Source organism: Phyllobates terribilis, unplaced genomic scaffold, assembly GCF_046119375.1.
Source record: "Phyllobates terribilis strain yellow unplaced genomic scaffold, ASM4611937v1 Scaffold_4__5_contigs__length_816908805, whole genome shotgun sequence".
Classification (NCBI taxonomy): domain Eukaryota; kingdom Metazoa; phylum Chordata; class Amphibia; order Anura; family Dendrobatidae; genus Phyllobates; species Phyllobates terribilis.
The window spans coordinates 563,895,796-563,922,896 of NW_027362764.1; the positions used below are offsets into that span (position 1 = coordinate 563,895,796).

The window sequence follows — 27,101 nt, forward strand, 5'->3', positions numbered from 1 at the left end:
GATGTTTGAAAAATAACGCAGATGTAAAGTAGATATAAATGTTATTTATTAATTTTATACAGCATGACTACTCTAACTGGTTTAAAGATATAAAGATTGAAAGTTTAAAAATTGCGAATTTTATAAATTTTCACCAGAATTCCGATATTTTTACAAATAAGATATAGACCTAAAATTTTGCAAAAGATATAGACCTAAAATTTACCACTAATATAAAGTACAATGTGTCACCAAAAGACAGTCTCAGAATCACTAGGATACGTTGAAGCGTTCCAGGGTTATTATCACTTGAAGTGACACTGGTCAGATTTAAAAAATTTGGCCAGGTCATTAAGGTTAAAATTGGCTCAGTCACTAAGGGGTTAAATTCCTCTTGAGGTGTTGTTTCCAAAATGGGTTCACTCTGGGGGGTGGGTCTGCTTTTTGGCAGTTTAGGGGCTCTCTAAATGGGACATGGCGTCCACAAGGTGTTCAAGGAAAAATTGTGCTCAGGTGTCCAAACAGTAGTTTCTGACCACATGATGGGAACTGGCATACTTAGGAGAAAATGGACCACACCATCTACTGTGCAATTTCTCCTGTTACCATTGTGAAAATGAGAACTTTTGGGTGAAAGTGATATTTTCGTGGGAGAAAAACGAAATATTTAATTTTCACCACCCAATATTATAACATTTTGTGAAGCACCTGTGGGTTCAGGATGGTCATCACACCCATATATGAATTTCTTGAGGGGTGTAGTTTCCAAAATGGGTCACTTGACAGGAGTTCCTGTTATTTTGGTACCTTGGTGACATGGCTTCCACCATCTATTCCAGCCAAATTTACGCTCCAAAAATCAAACTGCGCTCTTTCACATATTGGGTATTGTGATTTTTATAAATCCCATACACTTTGCTGGAACCATAATATTGCGTTTTTGAGGCAGGGAAAGTAAACAGTGTCAGAAACTCAACAATAAGTTATCATGGGCGCACATCCTAGGAGAAATTATTTTTGTAAATCAGATGGCAACAGAAAACTGCTGTATTATATGTAAAGAATATACTGTGACAGGTTAGCCGATTATCTCACAAGATCGCCGTCTCCTCGGTCATACAGGCACTTCAAACAGTCCACACCAGGTAAGTTAGGTGCAAATGGCCACAACTAGTTTTATTTACTTAGTGTATAATTCAGCAAAACACAAATTATATGAAAGGAAAATCCTAGGCCGGCTGGCCCGAAGTTTCCAAAAAAGTCCAGAATCAAGAGAGCTGGGCTTAGTGCACAGCATCCCAAAACAAACAATTGCTTTACTCACACTACATATATTCCCAGGAGCACAGAGAGCTATCCGCTTGTGGACTGCCATTTCATACCATATCTGTGTATTGGAGCTGATTAGTTACAATTATCCAGAAAACCTGGAGTGGCTAATTGGAGCATGGACAGTATGCAGATCCCATGCTACCAAACTCATTGGCTTGTTTATTTACACAGTACAAGACAGGAACCTAGGAAAAATGTACACACCATCCAAACCTTTTCCCCTGGACCTGTTATAAAACCCATTGGATCTCATCAAGTAAAACCCATGCCTTCCAAGACCAATATCGAAGGCATCTCATCCAACCAATCAGTAGCCTACTGTATTGGAGAGAAGCAAGAACTCCAAAAGAGCATAATCTAAAGAATGGTGTCTCTGATTTGGCTGATATCATGCTTCAAGATTCTTAATAAAATCAGACAGTGACTTAAAGAGGAGCTACCTGTAGGTGGCACTAGAGAAAGTTTTCTTTCTTACGGGTGGGGAATTTAATTTATTAATTTGCATATTATTTTTCTTGCTGTCGGTTTGGTGAACAACTCTTCCATTTATGCTTCTCTCCCCTGTCCTTCTCTCTCCTCTCGCCTAGTGCTGCCTTCTCAAGTGGGGCAATGGGGCATATTTATTAATGCTGTTTTAAACTCTAAACAGACTAAGTGGTTTATCCAGAGAATATTAGTGATAGCGGACATGTCCCAAAATGGCTAGAAATAAAATTAAAAATCAATACTTAACCTACTTGATTTTCCATAAGCAAAATTCTGCTGCTCACTCCCCATTGGTCTTGGTTTCCAGGTCCCATCCTCAACACAAAAAGTAGCTATATACGGGTGCTTCTCATAAAATTAGAATATCATCAAAAAGTTAATTTATTTCAGTTCTTCAATACAAAAAGTGAAACTCATATTATATAGTCATTACAAACAGAGTGATCTATTTCAAGTGTTTATTTCTGTTAATGTTGATGATTATGGCTTACAGCCAATGAAAACACAAAAGTCATTATCTCAGTAAATTAGAATAATTAACAAAAAACACCTGCAAAGGCTTCCTACGCATTTAAAAAGGTCCTTTAGTCTGTTTCAGTAGGCTCCTCAATCATGGTGAAGACTGCTGACTTGACAGATGTCCAGAAGGCAGTCATTGACACACTCCACAAGGAGGGTAAGCCACAAAAGGTCATTGCTAAAGAAGCTGGCTGTTCACAGAGTGCTGTATCCAAGCATATTAATGGAAAGTTGAGTGGAAGGAAAAAGTGTGGTAGAAAAAGGTGCACAAGCAACCGGGATAACCGGAGCCTTGAAAGGATTGTTAAGAAAAGGCCATTCAAAAATTGGGGGGAGATTCACAAGGAGTGGACTGCTACTGGAGTCATTGCTTCAAGAGCCACCACACACAGACGTATCCAGAACATGGGATACAAGTGTCACATTCCTTGTGTCAAGCCACTCATGACCAATAGACAACGCCAGATGCGTCTTACCTGGGCCAAGGAAAAAAAGACCTGGACTGTTGCTCAGTGGTCCAAGGTGTTGTTTTCAGATGAAAGTAAATTTTGCATTTCATTTGGAAATCGAGGTCCCAGAGTCTGGAGGAAGAGTGGAGAGGCCACAATCCAAGCTGCTTGAGGTCTAGTGTGAAGTTTCCACAATCAGTGATGGTTTAGGGAGCCATGTCATCTGCTGGTGTAGGTCCACTGTGTTTTATCAAGACAAAAGTCAGCGCAGCCGTCTACCATGAAATTTTAGAGCACTTCATGCGTCCCTCTGCCGACAAGCTTTTTGAAGATGTAAATTTCATTCTCCAGCAGGACTTGGCACCCAATACCTACTTTAAAAACAACAGTATCACTGTGCTTGATTGGCCAGCAAACTCACCTGACCTTAACCCGATAGAGAATTTATGGGGTATTGTAAAGAGGAAGATGAGAGACACCAGACCCAACAATGCAGACAAGCTGAAGGCTGTTATCAAAGCAACCTGGGCTTCCATAACACCTCAGCAGTGTCACAGGCTTATGGCCTCCATGCCACGCCGCATTGATGCAGTAACTGATGCAAAAGGAGCCCCGACCAAGTATTGAGTGCATTTACTGAACATACATTTCAGTAGGCCAAAATTTCGGATTTTAAAAACATTTTTCATGCTGTTGTTATAAATTATTCTAATTTACTGAGATAATGACTTTTGTGTTTTCATTGGCTGTAAGCTATAATCATCAACATTAACAGAAATAAACACTTGAAATAGATCACTCTGTTTGTAATGACTCTATATATGAGTTTCACTTTGTGTACTTAATAACTGAAATAAATTAAGTTTTTGATATTCTAATTTTGTGAGAAGCACCGGTATGTCCACTCAGCCAAACAATAGATCTGGCAGTGACCCACCTAAGCCATTAATTGACTTAGTGGGCATCTGTGGTGAGTTGAGTACAGGACTAGGAAGCACAAATCACAAGGAATAGGGATAGCACTGGAATGAGACCTGAGGTGGATTTGTGAAGGGGAGTATTCATTCCTTTATTATTTTTAGACAGTCTGGGCCATTTCGGCAATAATTTACATTCCCTGGACTTCCTCTTTAAACTATACCAGACAGGTTAGAAATTTTTCCTTTTCCCACCAATTCATTATGTCACTATTTTTTGTACATTGTAAATGAGTTGTCCTGGCTTATATTGATGACTTACCTGTAGGACAGGTCAAGAATGATAAATTAGTGAGGTTCCGGTAAGCTGCACCGCACCGATCAGCTGTTTACCACATTTGCTTACACTACGCAGCAGCCATAGCTGAGAGCATCTTTCCCCTCAAAAAATAAATAGCAAATTGTGAAAAAGAAAAATTTACCATATTTGATATTGCTGCAGGTGGAATTGCCCAAAATAAAAAATATCAAAATATTGATCCCATATAGTAAATGCTGTAATGAAAAAAACAAACATTAAATGGCAGTGTAAGGGAAATATTAATGTCAGGAAAATGTTCTTCCATATTTGCCTGACATAGATGTTCACCCACCTCCGTTATTCCCCTTTTGCTCAGCACAAAAGCCCCAATTAACACACGCCTGAGAAATACCTTACACAAACAAATGCCAGCCAAGGAGTGTTATAACTTCATTAGGAAGCAAGCTCTTGTCCCTGGCACATGCAGGGGGGTAATTACAGGCAGGATTGCATTAATTTGCTTGTAACTGGGAAAGTTGCTTTCCCGAGCTTAACAAAGAAATCTCCAGACAATCCGACAACTAAACGAAATATGAAATATTGTAATTCCATACGTTCGGCAATAATGGGACCCATATTTCTAGTGACAGAATCAGCCCAGGAATGTATCCCTAGTTTTCCATGGCTGTAAGCAGAACCAGGGAGCCGTAGCGCAAAAACCCCAGAATAGCAGACTGCAGCTATGCGATGTGTTGTCTATAACGGAAGATAAAATCATAAGGGAAAAATTGCGTTGTTTGCAAGCTTCTGTGATCAACGAGCGATGAGTTATTGCAGAAGTTAGTGTTTTTAATAAAAATGTACAGGCTGGAGACCAGCCCACATGATGTCACCACAAGGTGCGTGTGGACAGATCTCCCCTTAGGTATAAGGGAACTCATGGACAGTACAGATTCACTCATTGACAGGGGGGTATAAGGATTATAAGCAACGGGTCCTGTTCGATAACAGCATAATCAAACTGGGGAGCTCCTCCTCCACCTATATTGATTCATCTCCATGATCGTATAGTGTACGTTTTTCTTCTTTTATCCTGTATATTTTATGTAACTGCTCATGTATTTTAATGTCTACTTTGTAACATCCTTGTGTATATATTTTTCCTAAACATTGCCTCCTTTTTGGATTAAATATCAAATTTAATAGTTCTGGTTCTTTTGTCCTGTAATCGTTCCCTTCCCTGAAGCCATATACGCTACCAAAACGCAGGCATCCGGCCAGGCCTGTATTATATTTAAAACTCGGCCGGTGGTGGCAGAGAATATTAATAATTGGGCTATCGTGAAGCTGACAGTGACAGTACGGGGCGTAAACACGGATTCCATGCGGTGGAACCCAGAGGTGTGATGCCAAACGCTCACTGGTCGCTTACAGATACCTACGCAGCGAGTAGTCTGGATCGCGTGCTCGCGACTCGGGACGAGATACGGATAGCGTGACGGCAACGGCGAGATATCGCGTGATCTCCCCGGTGTCGTCCCTCTGTCTGGAAACCCTGACAGGCAGAATTCCTGTTTTGTTTTTATTTATTTTTATATCACTTCTCCCCCCAAAAATAAATTAAAAATAAGTCAGATAGCTATATGGACCCAAAAAAAGGTAATTGTAACAACTACAGGTCACAAAACATAAAAAACCCTTACCCGTCGAACAAAGTTACTAGATAATGTTTGGAGTAAAAATACAACCCAAATCATTATGGCAAACTGTCACTTTTTTCCTCACTGTTACCCTAGTTCGATTTTTTCCAGTTTTTCGGAACATTATGTGCTTCCAGGGGCTATTTTTGATACAGGTAGATTAAATGTTTTCAGGGGTCCACATCAGGGGCGGACACTGACGGCTTGGGGCCCCTGTGCAAGAAATGTGTCTGGCCCCCGACCTTTTATGGCGACAAAGCTACAGATGTATACATAGCCACACACACACACATTTACCTCTTACATAGCCTCCTTTATTATGTATATTGACGTCCCTTATTACACAGTGCCCTCTCTTGTTATGTACAGCACCGTTCCTTACATATTGGATTATTTATAGCCCCCCTGTCTTTATTGCATACCGTCCTCTCTTGTTAGATATATAATGCAATGACGGCTGATGGAGCATGGGAAAGCTTCTTTTCTAATGGAGAAGCTGATGGACTGGTGTTCTGGTTACTGGCTGCTCCATCAGCAGTCATTTTATATCGAACAAGAGACGACTATGTAATAAAAGATTGCGCTGTGACTAACAAAAATAACAAGAATACGCTATGTAAGGGACTGCATTGTACATAACAGCAGAGGAAGCTATATAATAAGAGACGGCATCATATATAGCTATAGAGGATGGTAGGTAATAAGGGACGGTGTTATACATTATAAAAGAGGAAACTATGTAACTAGGGATGGCACTATACATAATAAGTGAGTACACTATATACTAAGGGACTGTGCTATACATAATAAGGTTACATTCCTGTATCTGTATGCAGTGTCAGTGTGCTGTCCGCTTTTACAGACACATTGAGCATGTTCTATTCTGATCCTCCAAATCGAATCAGAACAGGACATTCTCTGACCCTCACAGATCTCATTTTCGATACGTGATTTTCATGGATGTGTGAATGGATCTATAAAACTCTACAAGTCCGTGGACCATCCGATAAAAAAATCTGGCAGCTTACAGACATTTCACACAAATGTGAGAATGCAGCCTAAGGGATTTTACAGATAACATTATCACTCCAAGTCACACAGTGCAGATATAGAATAATATTTACAATCAAGGCACTTACCGCTGACGTCTCATCTCATCAGAGTCGGTTTCTGCTGCTTCTTCTCCATCTGGTCAGACCTTCATGTCGACATCACCCAGCCACGACTTGTCACAATGATCTCCAGCCTAGGAAATAACAAGGTCACATATGTTGTATACATACATGTGTCTCCCCCAGACTGCGCCCCTGACTACAACTATGTACCCCCCATTAATATACTATTAGCCTCGCACCAATCAAAATATAAAGTGATAAGCAGCACTGTGCCCCCCATTAACTATAATCTCCACTAATAATATAATAATAAATTATTCAGTCTCTGTGACTCTCCCCAATTAACTGTAAGGCTATGTGCACACGGAAAATATACAAGGCTTTACAGTACAAGCAAAGTGAAACCCCCATAATTGCTCTCTCCCAGCACCCCCATCATTGCTCTCTCCCAGCACCTCCATCATTGCTCTCTCACAGCACCCCCGTCATTGCTCTCTCCCAGCAACCTGTCACGGGTGTGTCAGAGGTGACAGTCGCCCTGCAGTGGGTTGCAGGAGATCTCTACATTTGGCATTGCAGACAGCTTCTTAGATAAGAGGCTGTCTTTAGGACCAAGCAGCTACCTCTCTCTTGCTAATTAACTCTCTGCCTGGGTGTATATATACCTGGTGTGTCTGAGAGGGAGTCGCCGGCTAAATCCATTTCTACTTGTGAAGCTTAGCAGGAGCAGTACTTCATCCTCTCTGGAGCTTGAGGCCGTGTGCTTATTTGGAGTTCATCTAAACCTAAGCCATTTCCCCTGTTTTGTCCACCCTTGTTGTCTATAGAGTTTAGTGGAGGTTGACTAGTGCTCATCTCCTTCCATCCCTAGCCGTAGCCTTATGCCAGGGAGAGTAGGGGGAGGCACGCATGTGATGATTGATGAGGAGGCAATATATGGACGATAGTTGAGACAGGGTGATGCTAGACCAGACTAGGAGCTCTCCACTTCCCCCCTTTCCCTAGTGTTTGGGCTCCCTTTCCCTTTGTGTTGCTTTCCCCACACCTGGCGTGACACAACCCCCGTCATTGCTTTCTCCCAGCACGCCCATCATTGTTCTCCCAGCACCCCCATCATTGCTCTTCCCACATCCCCCATCATTGCTCTCTCCCAGCAACCCCCGTCATTGCTCTCCCCAACCCCACCATCTTCATCATTGCTCTCACCATCCCCATCAATGATCTCTCCATCCCCATCATTGCTCTCTCCAGCCCCATCATTGCTCTCTCCAGCCCCATCACTGCTCTCTTCATCCCCATCATTGCTCTCTCCAGCCCCAACATTGCTCTCCCAATCCCCATCATTGCTCTCTCCAGCCCCATCATTGCTCACTCCAGCCCCATCATTGCTCACTCCAGCCCCATCATTGCTCACTCCAGCCCCAATATTGCTCTCCCCATTCCCATCATTGCTCTCCCCCACCTCCCCTCATTCTCCTGTTCCTCTCCCCAGCATTTCAGTTTTTAAAAGAATAAAATAAAAACCACAACTTACCTCTCAGCCAGCTCCCGTACAGCATCCTCCTCGTTGCCAGAAACTTTCGCTCTGACCCAGGCGCACGCTTCATGATGACGTCGTCAAGCTGCGTGCGTCTGTGCCAGGAAGGAAGCGCAAGGCAGGAAGCAGAGGACGGATCCCTCCAGCTCTGCTGTCATTTTCCTCTTGTCAGCAGCGGAGCTGGAGGGATCGCTCCCTGCCCGCCGCCTGTGATGAAGGCAATCTAGCCATGGGCCCCCCGGAGCCCGGGGCTCCGATAAGCAGGCCAGATTGCCCTCAATATTAGCCGCCCGGCAAGGGCCTCACTGGGTCCCAGTGCAGCTGCACCGGCGGTAGGTCCGCATGATACAAAGGTTAGTAATCACAGCTGGGAAGTGCTCCTGCGACCGGTTGTGTGATTCCTGTATGTGGCAATGAATGGCTCTTTTATACCTCAGTGTAATATAAACCTGTGCTGCCTCTTCATAACCCAGCAGTCATGGCAGATCTAGTAGAACAAGGTTCATCTATAAGTCAGTGAGAAGTACAGTGGCTTGCGAAAGGATTCACCCCCTTGACATTTTTCATGTTTTACTACCTCACAACCTAGAACTCCAGTTTGTTTGTTTTTTTGAGGGTTGGCATCAGTTCATGTAAAGAACATGCCTACAGCTGTGAACATTTGGGTTTTCTTTTTTATTGTGAAGCAAACGACAAATAGGACAAACTAACTGAAAACTTCAGTGTGCATAACTATTCCCCCCCCTAAAGTCAGTACTTTGTAGAGCCTCCTTTTGCAGCAATTACAGCTGCAAGTCACTTTGGATAAGTCTCTATGAGCTTTCCACAACTTGCCACTGGGATTTTTGCCTATTCCTCAAGACACAACTGCTCCAGCTCCTTCATGTTAGATGGTTTCTTCTGGTGAACAGCAATCCTCAACTCTGACCACAGATTCTCAATTGGATTAAGGTCTGGGCTTTGACTACGCCACTCCAAAACATTTACACGTTTCCCCTTAAACCACTCTAGTGTTGCTTTAGCAGTATGCTTTGGGTCATCGTCTTGTTGGAAGGTGAATCTTCGTCCCAGTCTCAAGTCATTGAGACTGGAACAGGTTTTGCTCAACAATATCCCTGTATTTCGCAGCATCCATCTTCCCCTCGACTCGCACCATTTTTCCTGTCCCTGCTGCCGAAAAACATCCTCACAACATGATGCTGCCACCACCACGTTTCACTATGGGGATAATGTTCTTGGGGTGATGAGCTGTTGGTTTGGTGCCAGACATAAGGTTTACCTTGGTGGCCAAAAAGTTCAAACTCCAGCAGTGCCCCCTCCCTCCTTATAGCACTCACTCATATTCCAACAGTGCCCCCTACCTTCCTCTTAACAGCACCCTGACTCCAGCAGTGCCCCCCTTAATTATCGTGCCCTTGCACTACAGCAGTGCCCCTCCCTCCTTATAGTGCTCTCACACTACAGAAGTGCCCCCTCCCTCCTTATAGAGCCCTTACACTTCAGCAATGCCCCCTCACTGCTTATAGCACTCCCTCAGACTCCAGCAATGCCCCTTCCTTTCCTCCTTATAGCACCCTCAGACTTCAGCTGTGCCCTCTCCCTCCTTACAGCGCTGTCAAACTCCAGCAGTGCCCCCGGCCTCCTTATAGCACCCTCAGACTCTAGCAGAACCCCCTCTCCTTATAGCGCCCTCACACTCCTGCAGAACCCCCTCTCTCCTTATAGCCCCCTCATACTCCAGCAGAACCCCCTCTCTCCTTATAGCGCCCTCACACTTCAGCAGAACCCCCTCTCTCCTTATAGCGCCCTCACACTTCAGCAGTGCTCCTCCCCCATTATAGCGCCCTCATCCTCCGCCCGCTGACTCCACAGTCTTGTGTGCGCTACATCTCCAATCACAAGAGATGAGCCGAGCGCGTCACAGCCAATCAGAAAAAAGGAGTGTGAGCAGGGCGTTCACTGATTGGATGGTGCCTTATGAGAATACAGACCCGGGCGAGATTCACAAATCGGGTCCAGCTGCAAAATCGAGAGAGCAGCGAGTGAGGAGGCGGCGAGGAGGGATCACCTCTGCTAAATCCCATGTAGCCCAGTCCCCGGTCACCTCTACTCCTATACACACACGTCTGCCGGAGGGGGCACTCTAACAAGTCATTCCAAAATTCGGAAAAAGGTGTTTAAGAAGCCAATATGCCAAGCCAGGTGAAGGCAACGTCTCAGGTGGTTCCAGAAGACGAGGAGATCACCTATCACCCTGCAGAGCTCCTGCAGGAGCATGCCCACGTCCCAGACCTGAGGACGTACAAGGATCTGTATGAGAAGTCCATCCACAACCCTCAAGGTATATTCCTCCTATAGAGGCCAGTGTACCTGAGAGTGTAACATGTAGGGGGCAGCAGAGCTGAGCGTGCAAGGCGTAGGGGGCAGCAGAGCTGAGCGTGCTAGGTGTAGGGGCCAGCGGAGGTGAGCGTGCAAGGCGTAGGGGCCAGCGGAGGTGAGCGTGCTAGGCGTAGGGGCCAGCGGAGGTGAGCGTGCAAGGCGTAGGGGCCAGCGGAGGTGAGCGTGCAAGGCGTAGGGGCCAGCGGAGGTGAGTGTGCAACGTGTATAATTCTATAAAGTATTCAAATTTTTAATGCATTTTCATTGTTATTCCTTTGGGTGTCTTCAGTTAACTCCATTTCTTTCCTGGTTGTTCATTTTGATACCAGACTGCATTATGTGTAGTTTTACATAAGACTTCATAATATACACCCAACCCGGGTGATGTAAGTGTCCAAATAAAGCAGTATCAAAGGGTTAATTTAATATGAATATTTTCTGTGTCTCAGAAGTACAAAGAGCCATATTAAGCCTTGTATTACAGAATGAAATAGTGTTGTGCTTACAATGATGCCCTTTTCTTCCTTCTGCCCAGAATTTTGGCTGAACGTGGCTTCTGAATTTTACTGGAAGTCGCCCCCTACTGGTAAAGTGCTGGATTATAACTTTGATATCACCAAAGGCAAAATATTTGTGGAGTTCATGAAAGGGGCCAAGACCAATGTGTGCTACAATGTCGTGGACAGAAATGTCCTGGAGAAGAACCTTGGGGACAAGACGGCTTATTTCTGGTAATGTATAAGTAAGAATATATTAATACTATTGATGGTGGATGTGACGGAGGCTGCCTAGGTAGTGCCCACGAGAACCACGCAACAACTAGATCGGGATCAAGGGACAGCCAGGTGCTTAATAGAGGCTGCACCCACTTATCAGACATTGCTGCCTCTTCTATCCCAGCACAGCTGCCCCCACTTGCCACCTGGATGTGCAGGGTACTGCAGCTTGTCCAGATTAACTGAATGCAGCTGTTCTGCAGTCCTCTGGGTTGTGTACATTTAAAAAAAAAAAACAGTGTAGGGAAGAATATAAATGTGTGGTCCTGTCATTCTCTGGATTGATGCGGCTAGTTAGCCTATATTCACACATTCATTGTACATGTCCATGTGCTGTCTTGATTGTAAAAAAAAGTTTCATTGATCTGTGCATACATTTGTTTTAAAAATGGATCCATGGATGAAAAAATGGACAACTGGTCCCAATTCATTAAAAAATGCACGTGTCCAAATAAAACTTCCTATATTAATTGCAATGTACCCATGAGTCAGTTGTAAGACATGTAATCTGTACCGGATCCATTTTTATATATATATATATATATATAAATATTTTACACACGGACACTTCATCCATTTGGGGGAACCTCTAATGTGAACAGCACCACTGAGTAATATTGTCCATGCGCTATTATCTGACTTGGTCTGAACATGCACTTATAATACGCTCTTCTGAGCGAGTCCTTCACTTGGGATGTTGTTATTTGGAATTAAGAGACATTTAGTCCCTTCTGATCTGCTCACTTATCTTTGATGGTCACTATGCCAAACACAGATCAATACCTCTATCTCTAACCTGAGTATTTCTCCTTCTCAGTAATTAGTTACATTATACCCATCATACTCTGTGTAGGAGATGATAACCAGAAGCTCTGGTTGGTATACAGGTAGATGAAGAATATAACCGGCTCTTCAAGTGTAACTAACTACTTGTTTTTGCCTTTGTTAATGTAACAATTTCTATACTATTTAAAGAATTTGTTGGGTTCCTTGGGGTAATCCTGTTTCTAAAAATATATAAACTATAAAAACACTACTCCTCCTTCTAGTCACCCCGGTCTTTGGTTACAAGCAGATAGGCTGCATCAGTCATGGACTATTGTCCTGACCAAAATCCATTATGTTAGACCAGGCACAATTCTCTTTTGAAGAAATTGTCCAGTGACTAAAAAGTTGTCTGCAAGTTGTTAAAATTGAACATAATAAAACTTAGTTGTGTACAGCTCTTTTTTTTGTGAAATCTGCACCAGTGTCCCAATTTGAGATCCTATTTTTCGATCTATGCAGTTTTTATTTCTGCATTTGTTCAAATTCCTTGACCGCGGGAAGGTGGAGTCACCTAAATAAGTATGTTATTAAAGGGAATCTGCCAGCAGATTTTGCTGTTATCTGAGAGCAGCATAATGTAGGGACTGAGATCCTGAATCCAGTGATGTGTCACTTATTGGGCTGTGTTGCTGTTTCAATAAAAAAAAAAGTGTTTTAACAGCAGGAGATTATCACTACAGGACTAAGTGTCCTGTGCCTGCAAGTGGAGAACCAGGTAGTTCAGCACGCTAGGCTGTTCTCATATCTCCCCCTCTTGTGGCCAGGACTTGGCAGTCCTTGAAAAGCTGAGATGGGAATGACCCTTTAATTCATTAATTTCCCATGCTGCACCTATTGACTTTTGATTTTTTTTTAGCCGTTTTTTGGAGCATCATACGTTAAATAGCCTGGTTGACATTGTGCGTATCAGTTATACTGACTTCCTAAAGACTACCTGCATAACTCGCTGCTGAGACTATAACTTTCTAGGAAGACTTCTTAGATTTCTGCATCAGCACCCAACACCCCAATCACTTTCTTCACCTTTGTGCTCATAGATCTTCTACCTATGGCTGTTATTTAAAGTTATGAGAATTCATGCCATTACCTTTGTCAGATTATAACACTTGTGTTTAAAAAAAAAAAAAAAAAAAAAAGTGGTCAGCGTAACTAAGACACAATTTACATTGACATCCTTAAAGTTCAAGGTGGTTGTCGTGTTCCTCTTGAACAAAATGCTCCAGTGCTATAACGGCTATTTTCCAATTATAGGCACAGAAAAGACGTCTCGCCCAGGCCTTGAGGTTATTTTGGAGATGACCCAGATTTTGAAGATAATTTAAGTTTTGGGCCGGTTCACATTGCGTCATGTTGTTGAATAGAGATGGACTACATTCTGTCCTCATTACAAAGGATCAGAGCCTGTGTGTCACCGTTAAGTGATATTCTTAGTGCCTTGCGGTAAACAGGGTAGATATTAAATGACTTTAAAGGACGTACTGATAGATCTGAATGACCTGGATAGTGACAGACAGTGAACACTCGTCGTGCAGCTTCGCCTGAATACCTGGAGTTCTAGATTGATTCATTATTCACTGGTGTATATTCATTTTATTTAATAAACCAATAATATACATGACAATAATCAACTGTATAATAGATCTTATAAGAGATATCTGCTTCTCTCACCTTGTTGACTGCTTTTTCATTCTCAATTCCTGGGTAAAATCTGTACTCAGTGAAGTCAGATTTTCTCACCATTGAGCTATATGTCAGTTGGTGCTTTTAAACTTCTATGGAGGGGGAGGAGCTAGAGGCAGACAAACACACACTCTGCTACAAGTTCTCCTTGACAGTTACAGTTCTCCATAGAACATTATGAGCACCAACTGGCATCTCCTATCTCAATAAGGCCACGGCCCCACTATCAGTATTCGATCAGTATTTGTTATCAGGAGTGGGAGTCAAACCCAGTTGCGGAACAATCAGAGAAAAGGTATAATAGAAACAAGTCACCAATTCTGCATTTATCACCCACTCCTGGTTTTGACTCCCACTCCTGAGAAAAAATAATTACCGAATACTGATAGTGAGGCCGTGGCCTAATAGGAAAATCGGTATTCGCTTTCGGCTGTGTGCCCACAATGCGTTTTTTAAGCGTTTCCGCAGTGGCAAAAACGCTGCAGAAATGCTTAAACGTTTGGTAGAAGGCCTGCCATGTTCCCCAATAATAACCCGCTGCGGAAATTTCCGCAGCATGTGCACAGCACATGCGGATTATCATTGCGGAAAAAAATGCAGCACTAGCAATTATTTTGCGGAAGCGCTGCGTTTTCGCCGCCATTCACTTGCATTGGAACGCTTGGATTCTGCATCACTCCATCTGTACATGCGGAATCCAAGTGTTTCAATGTGCGGATGGTACCCGGGTGTGGAGGACAGGAGACTCTCCTCTAGACCCGGGTACCATAGAACCTGTAAAATAAATAAATAAATATTATATTTACCTTCTGACTGCCCCCGGTCTCCTTGTATTCACTTGCCGGCAGATCACGGTGGACTGAAGGACCTGCGCTGATGTCATAGTCATGTGACGGCAGGTCCTTCAGTGTACCGCGAGCTGCCAGCAAGCCAGGACGGAGCGAAGCAAGACTCTGGGGGCCATCAGAAGGTAATTATAGATTTATTTTTTACCATTCTTTTACGGTCACACTATATAAATCCATGCCAGTTGCATGGATTTATATAGTGTGACCAAGTTGTCAAGCACTTTCCAAGTGATGCTAAAATCGCTTGGAAAGCGCTTGATAACCCGCATGCGGAAATGCATGTGAAGAACGCTTCACTTCCGCATGTCCCTGGCAGGAAAAACACATGTACAATCCGCATGCTTTTTTTTCTGCCAGGGAGATGCAGAAACACTCAGGAAAAATCCGGAGCATTTCTGCATCGTGGGCACATAGCCTAAGACAGACTTTACCCGTGAATTGAGAATGAATGATCGGTCAAGGAGGAGAAAGAAGCCGATTTTCTCTTAGATCTAACAAAGTTTCTTATTTTCATGTGTATTATTGATTTATGAGAAAAAAATTAAAATAACCGTTACTCTTTAACTCCTAATGGTTTTGTATATGCAGCTCTGTCTGGGTGACCCTGATCCTCATAAGCTTGACGCGCTTGCGGTGGGTGTCTCTTGTAAGCTAACCCTATTGTATAGCTCCACCATAACGGTGTCCGTTCAGGTCAGATGAGCAGTTTTGTGACTTCTATGGTAGGAGCAGTTATGGGCTGGCACCACACACTATTGGTGTTACTTATTTCAGGTTGAAAGTAGGATTCAGAATAAAATCCAACCTGTCTAATTCCTTTACCCCAATCTGACTGCTGACATCAGGGAATGATTGACAGCTCACCGTAGATGGGAGACAGACCTGACAAAGACCTTTTTATATAGTTGCTTCTTCTGGCCTATCTGTGCAGGCCAGGTGAAGCTGGAGTTTTTCTGTAGTTTGGTCCTAGAATCATTAGCAGTCTTTTCCAATACATGTAAGTTTACATCTCAACGACATGAACAGCAAGTCTTTTTTTCTGTTTGTCTTTAAGACAGGAAGTCGTTTTTTACATAGAAATGCATTTGCTCATTCTTCTGAGCATTTAATTAGCACTTTTTTAGGTAGTTTAAGGAGCAGAATCCACCTGAAAAAGATCTTGTGTGCACATACCCTAATACGATATGTTTTATTAGTTGAACACTTTTTTTTTTTTTTTTTTATTGTTCCTCTGCTCTGAAATGACTTTTACAATTTACAGAACTGTACCTTTTATAAGTCCTTATTACTTGCATGCACAGAACCTTTTCAAGCTACTTTTAATATAAACCTAAACTAAGGCTGAATGGTGCCCTTCAAAATCCTTTGATGATGACCGCTTCAAGACGCCTCATGTATGGAGAAAGTAGTCAGGGTCATTGGGATCAGTACTTGGTGCAAAATACACCGTATACAGGTCCTTCACAGAGGAGAATTTGTCATACAGGGGGATGACATTATCAGGGTTGGCTGAGAACTACACATTTATGATATTCTTCAGACGTTAGTTAGCAGAGTTGTTATCTTTATATAGAACAATGACAGTAGAAAAAGGGAAGAGCTTTGTGTCATCAAGGTCAATGCTAATAAATAGACCATTTTAGATCAAGTCAGACTTGTTATCTCAGCCCTCTTGTCTTGTGCTCTCTCATAAATGCAATCCAGTTTAATGGCACATTTAGCTGCTAAAAGACCCCCGAATGGCAACGCACAAGCCTATCGGTGGTCATTTAGTGGCCTACAAATGTTCTGTGCAAACATAATGATGGCCAATATGCTGGTTCTGTGTGCACAGAATATCATGTTATTGGCAGCACATCTCCTGTTTACACGGAGCGATGCGCTGCTGACTATGGTTATCTGTAAGCTTGCTTAAAAATCATCACGCCCAATGAACGAGCATAATTGCCAGTCTGGTTAGCCAGACTGATGATTGAGAAAGAGCATTTCTAGGAACAATTGTGTCCTGATTAATATGGGCCTTAATATAAATTTACTTGAATATGACATTTGAGAATTTCTTTATATACAAACTTTTTTTTTTTTTTTAATCTATATATAACCTGTTTTTGGTTTAAAGTGTATGTGTGCTTTAAAAAACAAACAAATATTTGACATGTCATAGAGATGTGTCCAAAATTTTGATCAGTGGGGGTTTATTTACAGAGCATAGAGGGGCAGTAGCGTTCATCTGGGTGCTGCTCTCCTCCTACGCTAAAGAGCTTCTCCGGAGACTTTCTGTTGAGCCTGCCGTGTGTGTGTACAGCAGGTGAAATAAGTATTGAACACGTCACCAGTTTTCTAAGTAAATCTATTTCTAAAGGTGCTATTGACGTGAAATTCTCACCAGATGTTGCTAACAACCCATCCAATCAACACAGGCAAAGAAATCAAACCATAGCTGTCCATAAATGAAGTTGTGTAATAATGAGAAATGACATAGGGAAAAAGTGAACACGCTTACTGAAATGTCTTCTTACAAAATCCTTTTTTGGTGATGACCGCTTCAAGATGCCTCCTGTACGGAGAAGCTAGTCGCATGCATTGCTCAGATGTGAGTTTTGGCCCATAATCCTGAAGGTCCCGTGAGCTCCTATGAACTCTGAGCTTTAGTTCCTTCCAGAAATTTTCTATTGGATTCAGATCAGGTGATTGGCCGGGCCATTCTAGCAGTTTTTATTTTCTTTCTCTGAAACCAATTGAGCGTTACCCTGTGTGTTTGGGATAATTGTCTTGCTGAAATGTCCACCCTTGGTTCATCTTCACCATCCTGGTAGATGGGGGCAAATTTTTATCAAGAATGTCTCAGTACATTTGTCCATTCATCTCTCCTTCATTGATATGAAGTTTGCCAGTGATGTATACTGAAAAGCAGCCCCACATCATGATGTTCCCACCTCCTAACTTCACTGTTGGTATGGTGTTTTTGGTGTAATATGAAGTGCCTTTTGGCCTCCAAAGATGGTGTGTATTATGGCATCCAAAGAGTTAAATTTTGGTCTCATCTGACCAAACTATATTCTCCCAGTATTTTCACAGGCTTGTCTAAATGTTGTTGAGCAAGCTGTAAACTCGATTGAGCATGATTTTGTTCAGCAATGGAGTCTTTTGTGATGAGCGTGCATACAGGTCATGGAGTTTGAGTGCATTGCTGATTGTTTCCTTTGAAACAATTGTACCTGCTGATTCCAGGTCTTTCTGTAGCTTTCCACTGGTGGTCCTTTGCTCTTGGACAACTCTTATGATGATTATTTTCACTTCACTATCTGAAATCTTGCAGGGAGCACCTGGTTGTGGTCAGTTTATGGCGAAATGATGTTCTTTCCACTTCCGGATTATATTCCCAACTGTGCTCACTGAAACCTTCAGTAATTTACAAATTCATCTGTAACTAATGCCATCATTATGTTTTACAACAATAAGGTTGTAAAGGTCTTGAGACAGGTCACTGATTTTACCCATCATGAGATGTTTTTTGTGTGGCACCTTGGTAATGAGACACCTTTTTATAGGCGATCCGTTGAACAAGCTAATATTATTTTTCACTAAATGGCAGGATTGCTTTCTAATTATTTACTTCACTAGATAGATATATCTCAAGATTATATTTTTCTGAAATGTACATTGTGAACCATTGAACTCTCATGCACTTAATGCAGTGGGGAAAAAAGTCTAAAGTTCTAATAGTGACTAGTGCTGTTCCATGATGTATAGTATGTACTTTAATTTCATGATTTTTTTTTTCCTACTTTTCTTCTATGTAAGCCAAGTCCAGTCGGCTATTACTTATATTGGCATGTTTTGAAGTGAATAGATTACTTTGCAGCCAATATTTTTCTAGTGACAGGTGTAATATTTCCACTGATTTGTTTTTTTACCTGGTCATTTATGTAACAACATCTGGTTCCACGTCAATAGGGCAGGGCTCGGATATGACTTGTGTACACACACCACAAAAGGATCTGAGTCCCTTTAACTGGTGAAATGCCTGATGACAGTCTTGTCTCTAATATTGTGTATTAGTGTTGTATTGTATATAGCGCTCCATATATAATGACATCCTCTATTCTGAGTGGTGCAGAACGTTTTTGCTCCATATAAAAGGGAATTATTTATCAGCTTTGTTTTCATCGTGTCCAGAGTGGCAGGTTAGAGGACATGTAACTAGGTTAAAAATGGTCAGGTTTTTGCATTTCTGTCGGGTATGCCCTTTGCGCTGGTGTGTTGTTGTGTTTTTTTTTTTTTTTTTTTTTTAATTTCGTCAATACGGTTCCAGAGATATTTATTTAGTGATTTCTATGGTCTGTTCTAAGGGGGCGTTGATTACAGGGTAATAATGCAGTCTGAGAACAGCCTTGAGACAGGCCCTGGAGAATTCTGCTCCATTTGGTAAATACAAAAATTAGCATGAAATACTAAAGCCCATATCTAACAGCAGTCGCTGGGATAAGAGCTAATGCCCATGTATTAAGAATGCTCCACAGTCAGAGAGGTGCACCTGAGACATGGTCCTCTCCTCTCTACGTGAAGAAGGGCAATGTGCCTGGTATCAAATACTCTTATAAAGCTATGGGAATAGAATTGATATAATCTTCATTTTGTATTTTAGGGAAGGCAATTCTCTCTCCGACTCTTCAGTCATTTCCTATGCTGAATTACTCAAACAAGTGTGCAAGTCGGCAAATGTCTTGAGGAATTTAGGTAAATAATTAGTTAAGATGGCTGCAGAGTCCTAGATAATACTAATGTACAAATACTCTCATATATTTTGCTGAATGTGGTTGTTTTTAATACTGTGTATATACAATGTTAATTGTAATTTTGGTTATAAATGTATGATTGCCGGTGGCTGGTTTTTGAGGCCCCCCCCCCCCAATAAGCTCAAAAATGGGGGACCAAAATTCCCTGTATGAATGCAGAGGTGTTGCACATTCGTGACTACTGCTCCTTCTACTTCTTTGGAACTGATGGGTGGGCTATATCTTGAAGTTAGTTAGCATTCACATATGTATTGAGACCCCTGGATGGGTGAGGGCCTTCTCTGGATGAGTGAGGGTCTCAACAATCAGTCCCCTCGTGATTTCATACATGTTCCAGCTATCCTATGGATAAAAAAAACAAAAGCATTAGCTGTGATTCTGTGGAGTCTTGCCTGATTGTGTAACATTATACATCTCTATGAAAACAGTTAAACTGTTTTTAAATATGCCATAACTTCCTAATCTGTGGGATTTTTATTCCTGGGACTCCCACCAATCCTCAGAAGTGGGGGTCTCTGTAGCCCTGTGCACTTCAATGAGGCTGCAGTTTCCCGCAGGGTCACCGATGGTGACCAGGAGCTGAGCATTTTATATGGCTGTTGTAGTGACACTGCTGCCCTGTAAAACTGGGGTGTCAAATGAGTAATAAGGTATTTCGTCCCATAAATGAATATTTATGTTGATGTCATAACATACGAAGCATTACATAACCTGAACAGAACATATAAAATGAGTGATACATTTACAGACATGGACATTGATGTTAAATTTGGCTTCTCTGTCAATGGTTTACTCATTTTATAACCTTATCCAGTTAGTCATTTTATGCTCATGGTGCCCAGAAATGCTGCCTATTGTATGAAATGACTTGGTTTAGTCTTGCACCGGCTGATCTGACATCTATGACAAATGTTCAGAATATCATTGCAGATGATGGATTATGTGATCTGTGCTAAAATGTTCAGGTTTGCGGCACTCCATTTTGGCTTAAATTTAGAAGTTAACTCCCATTAAAAGGATAGGGGATAACTTCCAGATTTTTAGCGGTCCTACTGCTGGGACCCCCACTAATCCCAAGAATCCTGGGGCTCTTGGAAGTCAATCATCCGCAATGCCACTCCATTCCCTCTTATGTCTGTACCGAAGACCAGCCGAGTGCATCGCTCAGCGATCTTCAGCGGTCTCACAGACAATCAGCGGAGTGGTGCTGCGCTGGTGTGACTATCACACTGCTAAAATGGGGCACTTCACAGCCGGTTATCACCTATCCTATGCATAGATGAGGGGAAAAACTCTTTTAAAGGGGTTGTCAACCTTTTGGAGACAACTTTTTTTTTTTTTTTTTTTAAATGGATGCAATTGTTGCTAGAGCTCTTTTTATTTAATTGGGTTCCATTAACAATTTTACAGTTTGCCTTCTATAGCTGCTGTATTGCACTCTCTATTGCTGGCTGCAGAATGAATTAACGAGGTTGGGCCCTAGGGCCCCAGTTCATTATGACTGGCAATGTTCTTGCCAGTCTTGATGGGGAAGTGTGGTGGAGTCCGAAGCTCCTGATTCTTGAAGTGCATGCCTCTTAATGAATCAGGAATGTCTGAAAAGTAGTGTGCCCCTAACCACAAATCTTACTCCAGTCAGTGACTAAAATAAGATTTCTTGGATAAGGAACGCCACAAGTCGTCAAGAATTAGAAGACCTTTTGGGTCACTCCCCCGTCCTGCTTCAGCTCTACCCATTTTGGTAGAGGTGGGAGAAAATGACGAAAGTTGCAAAATTTTGCGGCACTCAGTTGTCCAAAATTTTTGCATTTTTTTTTTTTTTTTTTCAAAGCTTTTTGCGCTAATTTTCTTGTGACAAAGCTTTGATGAATCCAGGGCCTTATCATTGTTTTTTCATATGTGTTGGGGGACATGATTTTATGACTCTTACTACTTTATAAGTATGACAGGTTCTCCTCTCGCTCTTGTTACTGCAGCTTTCCTGTATATACGATGGCTGCTTGTGGAGGAGCAGTGACCTCCATCAGTTCCTCCAGTAGAAAAGCTGTTTTCCCATGTGAGGTGTTTTTCTATTGGACAAGGCTGATCACATGCCCCTCTACCAGCAACCATTGTATGGAGCGGAAAGCTGCAGTAATCGGTTCAGGAGGAGACCCTGTCATATCTATATCATAGTAAGTGCCACAAAATCATGTCCCCAACACTGTTAAAGTAATGGGGCCATCTCCTTTAAGGATTTACACTGGCTCTATCCCTGTTGCTTTTCTTTGCTCCTAATAGTCAGAATAGCATGTTAGATCTTACAGACCAAGCCCAAGTCAATGGGATCCATTAGGATCCATCATTAAATGAATTAACGTGGATCTGCCATCGCTTTAGTGACCAAACCCATGGCGCCTGTTTGCTACTCATGTGAAGAAGCAGAAAGACCACAGGAAATGGTCCTGGGCTGATAAGCTCAAGATTGCGTCCAGGTATCTTCTGACAAAGTGAAGTAATAGGCCATATTTTACAATTACCAGTAATAAAGATAGAAAATTGCAGTGTGTTGTTGTTTTTTTTTTTTTTTTTTTTTTTTGTTAGGCCATGAGATAATGTACAATTCACGAGGTATAAGAAGCAGATGCGTTCGTTATCATTGCTTAGTATTATTGCGGAAACCCAAGTTGGTGATAAAGTTCATGTATTATGTGTAGTGAGTGGTTAAGGAGTTACAATACTGGCATTGAGTTTTCAGATACAGGCAGCAGGGTAGCCGGGGTCCATTACTGGTAGCCGGGGTCCATTATTGGTAGCAGATATGCTGTGCAAAAGCCTATGCAGGTCTTTTCCTAGTGCACAGAGAATTGCGCTCAATACATATTACTTTGTGCAGGAGACTTACACCCAATAAATATCTATATTTTAGTAATGCTGTAAAAGTTGGTTGTAGGGTTATCTCCGATTCTTATTTCAGTCTCTTATACCTTTTTGTTTTTACTTTTAAGGGGTGAAGAAAGGAGACAGGGTGGCCATTTATTTGCCAATGATCCCAGAGCTGGTCTATTCCATGTTGGCATGTGCAAGGATCGGTGCAGTTCACTCTATAGTGGTAGGTGCCTCTTTTAAAAGTGGTCTCAAAGCCTGTACATGATGCTACAACTGCAGCATTGTACCACTGGTTACAGCCTTGGGCCTTATTCACACATTCAGTATTTTAGTATTTGTAAGCCAAAACCAGGAGTGGGTGATAAATACAGAAGTGGTGACGTGTTCCTATTATACTTTTCCTCTGATCGCTCCACTCCTGGTTTTGGCTTACAAATACTGATGTAAAATACTGACCAAATACTGAATGTGGTAACGTGGCCTTAGCGCCCCAATACACATTACATTATTTGGCATTGGGATAAGCCATCAATCTAATATTATGGGGTCTCCCAACTGATGGGGGAGATAAGATTGGGCACTTCTTTATACAGCATATATGCCGCTGTCTGTCAGCAGCTCTCTCCGATCTCTCTTTTCAAAACCCAAAGATTTGGCCCAGCAGCAGCCGCACATTGATTGTAGCTAGGATCAACAATAGATCTATGAGAGGGAAAAGTGGCAGCACTTACTCTGAGAAGTATGGGCTACTTCCGTAGAAAGGTGTGTTGATTAGGCAGGCTTTGCAGAATCACAGCCATTAGCTGTTGGTTGTGGTGTGGAAGTCCTCAGGCAGCCAGACTGAGCACAATAGTTCAGCAGTTGATGCGCGGCATGTCCATTAATTTTGCGGAAGCGCGGCGTAATCGCCGCCATTGACTTGCATTGAGACGCATATAATCCGTGTCAGTACACTTGTACTCGCGGATTATATGCGTTTCAATGTGCGGATGGTACCCAGTTCTGGAGGAGAGGAGACTCTCATCCAGACCTGGGTACCATTGTACCTGTAAAAAAAAAAAAAAAAAAAAAGATTATATTCACCTTCCGACGGCCCCCGGTCTCCTTCCCTGTGCTTGCGGGCAGAACTGAAGGACCTTCGGTGACGTCACAGTCATGTGACCGCAGGCCCTTCAGTGCAGTGTCCCGCGATATCCCGGCAGCCAGGAACGAGCGCAGCAGCACACCCCGGGCCATCGGAAGGTAAGTATAGGGGGGATTTTTTTTTTTTTTTTTTTTAAACATTCTTTAAGGTCACACTATATAAATCCATGCCGTTTGCATGGATTTATATAGTGTGACCTAGTTGTCAAGCACTTTCCAAGTGATGCTAAAATCGCCTGGAAAGCGCTTGTCAATCCGCATGCGGAAACGCATGTTAATAACGCTTCAAATCCGCTTGTATTTGGCAGGAAAAATGCATGCACAATCTGCATGCTTTTTTTCTGCCAGGGAGATGCAGAAATGCTGCAGAAATTTTCTGCATCGTGGGCACATAGCCTAAAGGCTGAGGTGAGTTTCTAGGATCCAGACAGACTCTTGCATCTTTCATCCAGCCACTGACGTTTGTGGATTGTGAGCCATGTGGAAAGCAAAAGACTTGTCAACGAGAAAAGGTAGTTGAACTGTATAACTGTATAACGCAGGAAAAGGATACAAAAAAATATCCAAGGAATTGATAATGCCAGTCAACAGCATTCAGACTGTGATTAACAAATGGAAATTCCAGGGCTCTGGAAAAACCAAACCATGGTCAGGTAGAACAACAAAAATTTCAGCCACAACTGCCAGGAAAATTGCTCAGGATGCAAAGAAAAACACACAAATAACATCAGCTGAATTTCAGGACTCTCTGAAAACTAGCGGTGTGACTGTTTCAAGATGCACAATAAGGAGGCACTTGAAGAAAAATGGGCTGCATGGTCGAGTCGCCAGAAGAAAGTCCTTACTGCACAAATGCCACAAAGTATCTCGCCTACAATACGCTAAACAGCACCGAGACAAGCCTCAAAACTTCTGGAACAAGGTAATTTGGAGTGATGAGACCAAAATTGAACTTTTTGGTCACAACCATAAACGTTATATTTGGAGAGAGGTCAACAAGGCCTATGATGAAAGGAACACCATTCCTACAGTAAAGCACAGAGGTGGATCGCTGATGTTTTGGGGATGTGTGCACTACAAAGGCACAGGAAACTTGATAAAAGTTGAAGGAAAGATGAATGCAGCACGTTATCAGCAAATACTGGAGCCAAATTTGCACTCATCAGCCCAGAAGCTGAGGATGGGACGTACTTGGATTTTCCAACATGACAACAATCCAAAACACAAGGCCAAGTCGACCTGTCATTGGCTATAGCAGAACAAAGTGAAAGTTCTGGAGTGGTCATCTCAGTCTCCTGACCTCAATATCATTGAGCCACTCTGGGGAGATCTCAAGTGCGCAGTTCATGCTAGACAGCCCAGGAATTTACAGGAACTGGAGGCTTTTTGTCAAGAAGAATGGGCAGCTTTACCATCTGAGAAAATAAAGAACCTCATCCACAACTACCACAAAAGACTTCAAGCTGTCATTGATGTTAGAGGGGGCAATACGAAGTATTAAGAACTGGGGTATGTGACCTTTTGATCAGGGTCATTTGGATGTTTTTGGTTGTCATTAAGATTTAAAAAGAGAAAACATAGTAGTTTGACAATAAATGGCTTCACCCAACCAATAACCATGAGTGGAGAAAAAGTTTTTTTCTTATCATTCATATTCTCTGAAATAAGGCCAAGAAAAAAAAATTCTGCCGGGGTATGTAAACTTTTGAGCACAAGTGTATGTATCCTTGTAGAGGTAATAAAGGTTTTCATTGCACTAACCCCTTAAGATGTCATCCTCTTGAAGGGAGGGAGTTTTGGGTAAAGTCTTTTACATTCAACTCTTTTGACTAATTTCTTTATTTTTGGAGGAAAGTGAAATGCTTGTGATAACACAAAATGAATAGTACCTATAATCTGCATGTGGGATCTGAGGAGGCGTCATCAGTAGAACAATGAGACAAATCAGCCTGGAATGATATAGTTGCTGAGATTTACAGACCACATTGACTACGTTAGTGTATACAACCTCGGAGCTGTCCAAGTGTATGGACGCTTCCAAAACCTCTAAGCCAGAATATGTTGTAGAGGTTGACATGGACCATTGATCTGTATCTGCATGTACTGATGGTCCAACATGAATGTTTAATTTCATGCATGTTCACCACCAGATGCGTCTTGGAATCTTACAATAATAAGCATGTTCTTGATATACACCTTTTTTAGTTTGCAGGATTTTCCTCTGATTCACTGTGTGAAAGGATCTTGGACTCGCAGTGCGCTGTCCTGATCACTGCAGGTATGAAAAGTCTAATGATCTCAGGGCACGTTCTCACGTGTTTGGAGAACACTTGTTTCAAATATGATTTATGTGGTTATTCCTGGACATATGCACGACTTTTAGAAACCAAATTGGAAGGTATATGACCGCTGCAGAAATATCTACAGAAAATCTGCCATGTGTAATCGTGCTCTTATTTGCTGATCCAAAATTTGTGTGGCCATCAGTCTTGGAAAAAAAATGTTTCTTTTTCAGATGGGGTATTTAGAGGAGAAAAAATCATCAACTTGAAGCAAATTGCAGATGAGGCTATCCAAAAGTGCAAGGAAAAGTATGACTTTCTAAATCCTTTTGTATTTTCTATAGAATATATTACAGTGAATAAAATACACGCTGGTATCAGAAGAAATGTGTGAATCTGTCACTAGATGTCCTAATTAAATTGGCACCCAGTATTAAATAAATCTTTGACCTAATGAGAGAGGTGTAATTACTTCAAAAATTCATGTCAGAATAATTATATAATCCTCTTATTAAAATGTTACCACCGAATATGAAAACCACTATGGACTCGTAAAATGCTTATTTATCGTCGGAATTATAAAGCCATTGTGATGTGGATTTTCAAATTAACCCTCCGTCACATACAATATCGTTTCTAACGAGTTCACATACAATGTGACTGTCAGGCGCAGGCTAGAAAAATACATATAATATCTAATGTTTGCAATTTCAGTGCTCTAAAAGTGATCAGTGACCTTCATAGGGATGTAATAAGAGACTACACATAATCAGGTGCAAAAAAACCCCATTTACTTAGCATAAAACTAATAACTCTGAAATTCAAACATTTCAAAACTCCCGCCAAATAAAAGAGATGTGCCTGTTAACCCTCCGTCACATACAATAGGCCTAAGTACACCAGTCTCAAGGCTCTTAAACACATGACTAAAGGTGGCCAAGCCCACACATATCAGCAGGATCAGCCGACAATGAGGGGTGGCTGACTTTAGAGATTTAATACTAATCGTCTGAAAGTCTTGAATATAGGACTCAATGCTGAAACTATACAGAATATAGTGCATATGGAAAGTGGAAATACCACTAAAGGTATGGCACCTATAGAAGTCAGCATGCAATCTGACTATCATGACTATCTGAAGGTCTAAACTGAGACCGAAATTT

At 42.0% G+C, this 27,101-nt stretch overlaps 1 protein-coding gene and 1 long non-coding RNA gene across 3 annotated transcripts in view; one reads left to right on the forward strand and one right to left on the reverse strand.

The window, feature by feature from the left end:
* Window positions 1–8,491, reverse strand: part of LOC141265684 (uncharacterized) — a 125,365-nt gene extending 116,874 nt beyond the window's left edge. Inside the window, exons 1-2 of the long non-coding RNA XR_012320146.1 lie at window positions 8,333–8,491; window positions 6,823–6,929 (exon numbers count right to left, since the gene is read on the reverse strand). This is a non-coding gene — a long non-coding RNA (uncharacterized lncRNA). The remainder of the gene's footprint in view (window positions 1–6,822; window positions 6,930–8,332) is intronic.
* LOC141265683 (acetyl-coenzyme A synthetase, cytoplasmic-like) overlaps window positions 8,478–27,101 on the forward strand; it is a 41,899-nt gene continuing 23,275 nt past the window's right edge. The window contains exons 1-6 of one of the 2 annotated variants that reach the window (XM_073679048.1): window positions 8,478–8,688; window positions 11,250–11,445; window positions 19,495–19,586; window positions 22,633–22,736; window positions 25,862–25,934; window positions 26,172–26,247. In XM_073679048.1, coding sequence (XP_073535149.1) covers window positions 11,357–11,445; window positions 19,495–19,586; window positions 22,633–22,736; window positions 25,862–25,934; window positions 26,172–26,247 — 434 coding nt within the window. In that variant the 5' untranslated portion in view covers window positions 8,478–8,688; window positions 11,250–11,356. Of the gene's footprint in view, window positions 8,689–10,314; window positions 10,677–11,249; window positions 11,446–19,494; window positions 19,587–22,632; window positions 22,737–25,861; window positions 25,935–26,171; window positions 26,248–27,101 lie in introns of those variants that run through there. The other variant, XM_073679047.1, reaches the window with a different exon arrangement.